This window comes from Zingiber officinale, chromosome 4B, assembly GCF_018446385.1.
Source record: "Zingiber officinale cultivar Zhangliang chromosome 4B, Zo_v1.1, whole genome shotgun sequence".
NCBI classification, from domain to species: domain Eukaryota; kingdom Viridiplantae; phylum Streptophyta; class Magnoliopsida; order Zingiberales; family Zingiberaceae; genus Zingiber; species Zingiber officinale.
The window spans coordinates 64,151,704-64,156,878 of NC_055993.1; the positions used below are offsets into that span (position 1 = coordinate 64,151,704).

Genomic DNA, 5,175 nt, shown 5'->3' on the forward strand with positions numbered 1-5,175 from the left:
AAGGGAAATATTTATCTCGACTTTATCGAAATTCGAATCCTAAATCTTATTATGATAACAATTTATGCACTAACCACTAGACCCAACCGAAAAGACAAGATTTATTGCTCTAAAGTACAATAGTCAGATGCTTAATAGAGGTCACTTACTTGTATGACACAATTATCATCACGAAATTGATAAATAAACCCTACTTAGAGAGCCTCGAACAAGAGAAGTCAAAAGAGGCAACTGTGATATTTTAACATCGGTAGTCACACTTGGACAGCTGATCCCATAACGTTATTAAATAAAATCTTTAACAAATAGATGCTATAGTTAATTTGATATATCATAACGGGCTATCGATTCTTGGCAAAGTCATGAAACCGACCGTATAAAACCACTAAGATGACAGATCCTATCTTTTTGCTATTCATATATAAAACTCAACACCAAAGCTTGGCTCATTTAAAATTCACCAAACACAAGCCGCTCAAAACAAGGCATCAGTCCAGCTTCAGTCGTTTGATGCTTAATATAAATTAATCAAAATGTTTATTAAACCAACACAACGGATGAGCAGCTAAAAACTAAAGCATGAAGCACAAAACAAATGGCAGAAAATAAATCAAGATGTGCATCAAGGTGCAATCTAGTCCAACCAAAAACTAGTAAACCATCAAAATCTGTTTTGTGAAATGAAATTTCATTCGAGAAATTTAAAATGCCTGCAGGCAATCTAAGCGGCCTAGTCTGCCTTCGAGGCAGTGGCAGCAGCCTGTCCCCTGAGACGGCCTGTTCTCCTTGCAGCAATGAGACCAACCTTCTGCCCAGGAGGAGCATCCCTGCGGACAGTAGAGGCATGACCAATGTGCTGGTGATTACCTCCTCCGTGAGGATGCTCAACAGGGTTCATTGCCACACCACGGACCTTCGGCCAGCAGTTTCTCTTCACCCTGAACTTGTGGTATGCATTGCCTGCCTTGAGAAGAGGCTTCTCAGTTCTCCCACCACCCGCAACCTGTCCTATCATCGCACGGCAGTTGCTTGGAACAATCTTTTTGGCACCAGAGGGAAGCTTGATCCTATTATTGATAAGAGTTGGTAAGAACATAGCAACTAGGAACCATCCTAAGAAGATGGCCTGAGGATGATATCATTCATTTACATAAAATGGTTGCAAAGGAAAAGGATCTGAACAAGCTGCACAAGAACATGAGCGGACATCATACATAACAAGGAAAACACTAAATAGCTTCCGAAAACATCAAGATCACTTCTATGAGATTATTTTTTATAATGATGTTCGCGCACAGCAATACTGCTATTGACAGTTATAATACCACCTACCCATGAAAATATCAAGAAATTTCTATTTGTTCAGGATGCAAAAGTTCCATGGTTTTAGAAAGCCCTACTTGAGCCTCAGCCCCATAAGAAGCAACCCAAGCAGATAGTTAAAGAGGCCCATATGTGACCAGTATATGACAGTTCAAAAATCTTATTTGATTCATTTAAACTAAAATTCAAATCAAACGAAATTAAATTAAAATTATAGTCATAAAAATTGGACTGGACCACCAGTTGGAATGGAAAAATCAGAATTACATTTCTCCAGATTCGCTTAGCTCATGAATCAGACATGCAACAGGACCAGTAAACAAAGATCAGAGAGACAGTTTTGTTAAAACAGGCTAGTCAGACCTGTTTCCACGAAACCGGGTTCAATAGACCCTTATAACTTGAAAAGTTCAAATGCCATTTGTACCTTTACTTAGATTGTCGAATGTCCAAGTTGATTATTGTAATTTTTATACAAGTACTTATGGATCCATGGGTCAATTTTTTTTACATTTGTTTATGTTTGATTATCTATTAGTAATTGTTATATCAATATGAAGATTAAGAAATTTTTTAGAATCCTCCATTTAAAATATAATTGCAAGTTGGTTATTCTCATTTTATATCAATATTTATGGATCCATATGTAGTAATATATTATTTTTTTACATTTGTTTATGTTTTGATTATCTATTGGTACTTGTTATATCGATATAAAGGGCCATCGAGTGCATGAAACTCCCGTCAATACGAGTCCCAGGAAAGAGTCTATTATATATCAATATTTATGGATCCATATGTAGTAATAAATTATTTTTTTACATTTGTTTATGTTTTGATTATCTATTGGTACTTGTTATATCGATATAAAGGGCCATCGAGTGCATGAAACTCCCGTCAATACGAGTCCCAGGAAAGAGTCTATTATACGCAACCTTACTCTGCTTTGCAAGAGGCTGTTTCCGAGACTCAAAAGTTGTAACTTTCAGATCACACAGCAGCAACTTTATCGTTGCATAAGGCTCCCCTAAAGGAATTTAATTTAATTACTTTTATTACTAGGCACAAAAATAAAATGTTTAAGTTTTCAATGTTGAACTTATCTACATGACCTTCCTTTGGTAGGAGTTAAAAATACTATGATGGTTCTATTAGTTTATATAGATATCTTATCCATGATTTAGTGATCCAAAAGTTCCCTTCAAATACAATCAAATAACCAAAATTTATTTTTTTCTGTACTCTTTCATAAGATAAATATCAAAAAGGGACTCATGATGTGGAAGAAAAAAAATAATCTGAATTTCATATTTCTAGATGTGAAAAGAAGCACAATTTGTTAATCATCTACTTCATCATCTAAACTTATAGTGCTAGAATAAAATCAATAAATTTAGCAGTTAACCAGTGGATGTTACTCAATCTGGCAAATGGAATTGGCTAAGTAAATGTCCAGCACCACATGTGATGTAATCAATTGACACATTGGGTTGGATATTGGTTTAAAACTATAGAATCAAATCTAGCATATTTAGCCACTTAAGTGTTAACTTAAACCATTGTTTCACAAGCAATAAATTCCTTAGATTTCAATATACATATTTTTTAATACAAACTGTATGATGACTCTGCATACTGCATATGCGCTATGCAATGGGTAGACTACAAACCATGTGTACATGCTTTGTCAAACCTTGCAATAAACTCTACCAAAATACTACAATGAAAGGAGACAGTTAAATGAGCTGGAATTTTGTCATCTAGTCTAAATAAATTCTAGCCTGTCAGCAAGCTCTCATTTGAATTGTAGCACATGATAATTGATTGAAGATCCTGATAGGAACAAATCAATGTATCACTTGGGAATGTCACTTCCATTTTACAGTAGCAATCAATGAGCAAGAAAAATAGGCAACCAAATGAGCCTATAACTCCTCTTACATGTTTGTGGCTTGTATCTGCAATTCTTTCCAACATATATTCATTGCCAACAATTTAAGTTTTCCCCCTTCCCTCCTTCCCTCTGATACAACAGTCATCAAGTGTGTCCCAACTATTTATTCAGGACAAGAATCATTACTAAGATAATCTATGCAAGTCTAGTAGTAGAATGCTGAACTACCAAATGCACAAATGATAATCAGATCAGCAAGGAGGATCATCGATTCTGTTCTATACTATTATCAGCACTAAATTAAGAGTTTGATTGTTATATTGTGTTTCTGAAACAATAAAGATCATGTTTTTATTCGGAAAACAAAATAAGAGAATAGATCTTACTCATTAGTTTAAAAAAAAAATGAATTTTTTCCACCATTCAAAATTCAAGTCGAATAAACAAATAATCACTAATAAACGAAACAAGGTGCACAAGACAACCTGCTTGTACCGTTGTCAGGGTTATGGCTAATCACGATGGCGTAGTCGCCGGAGGCGCGGGCAAGGACACCACGATCGCCGACGTGGTGCTCCACGTTGCAGACAACGGCACCCTCAGGAATGGATCGGAGGGGGAGTACGTTTCCGACCATGAGGGTGGCCTTGCGACCACAGTAAACGAACTGGCCAGTGTACATCCCCTCGGCGGCGATGAAGAGCTCCTTCTGCAACTTAAAGCGGAAGGGGTGGCGGAAGGTGACACGGGCAAGTGGTGCGCCGCGGCCGGGGTCGTGAATGACCTCCGTCACCACGCCCTTGAGGTACCCGTTGCGCTCCCCGTAGTCGAGGCTGCGGAACCTGGCCGGCCCCTTACGATGGTGGGTGTGGGACTTGAAAACCGACCCGGCTCCCTTCCTCTGGGCACGGATTACGCGTCCCATCCCAGCGGCGAAGCGTTGATGGTGGCGGAGGGTGAATGGAAGGGGAGAGACAAGGTTTGGAGATTCAACCTAAAGCGAAGCATATATTCGAACGGCGAGCTACTTGTTACCCTAATTCTTATATTTATATGGGCTTTTGGGCCTATTTATGTTTACAATTAGCCCATGGCGATCACATCGATCACAATTGTATTGTTTTAGCATGCCCTTTACAGAATTTAAATTAACAAAGTACCCCAAAATTTTCAAAAATGGTAATTTACCAAACTACCAAGACCCCTTGGATCATTTACGAGAATAATATCGTGGTAATTTTTTTTAACACTAATAAAATAGAGTCACAACAAAAATGATTAGAGTCGCAAGTTCTATTAAATGTGTTTATAATTAAGGATAAAATGATACATTCTTTTTAAAAATCTGAAATATATTATAATTATATTAATACTCTAAAAATATTTTATATTGATTACTATAATCAATAACGGACTCACCATTACGCGTGACACGTGACCCCCCAACTTACCAGTAAGACATTTCGATCATAAAAAATGGTAGTGGTTTATCTAGTCCTTGCGATTCCCCTAAAGGAGACTAGATTTTTGATAAAAAAAAATAGATTAGGGAATGGATTATTTGTAATTACAGTTGGATCATGGTTATGATTCGATCATAATTGGTTATGATCTCTCACTGAGTTCATCATCCCCAGGTTATAGTTTGGATTAGGATGAGTAGCTGGAGGTCATCTGAAGGTCGTTGGCGGTGAGCAAGTGGCCAGGCTGTCGGGCGTCCAGTGAGGGGCTGCATCCGGGTGACCTCTGGCCATTTGTCCCGACCCAAACTATTACTTGAGAGGGGCGATGAACACAGGGAGGGATCGCAATCAATTGCGGCCCGGATTGCGTCCATGATCTGACTGCAATTACAAGTGATTCATCCCTTGGTTCACTTTTTTGGATTAGGGGATCTGGCCTCCCCTCAAAGGTCCGAGTTTTTTGGTGGCGAGTATTCCATGACATCGTACCAATAG

The 5,175-nt window shown here is 38.0% G+C and overlaps 1 protein-coding gene across 1 annotated transcript; it reads right to left on the bottom strand.

Moving 5' to 3' along the window:
- Window positions 1-475: 475 nt before the first annotated feature.
- LOC121975096 (60S ribosomal protein L8) lies at window positions 476-4,232 on the bottom strand. The gene is made up of 2 exons (XM_042526503.1): window positions 3,703-4,232; window positions 476-1,067 (listed from the first exon to the last, which is right to left on the bottom strand). The coding sequence occupies exons 1-2, from the start codon at window positions 4,140-4,142 to the stop codon at window positions 731-733; spliced, it is 777 nt and encodes a 258-aa protein (XP_042382437.1). The 5' UTR covers window positions 4,143-4,232; the 3' UTR covers window positions 476-730.
- Between the last annotated feature and the right edge of the window lie 943 nt (window positions 4,233-5,175).

Bases quoted from the DNA above. Each gene is read 5' to 3' on its own strand.
- LOC121975096 (XM_042526503.1), bottom strand. From the start codon at position 4,142: ATGGGACGCGTAATCCGTGCCCAGAGGAAGGGAGCCGGGTCGGTTTTC. The intron at 1,068-3,702 runs GTTGTCTTGTGC...TATCAATAATAG, and splicing joins CCTGACAACGGTACAAGCAG to GATCAAGCTTCCCTCTGGTG.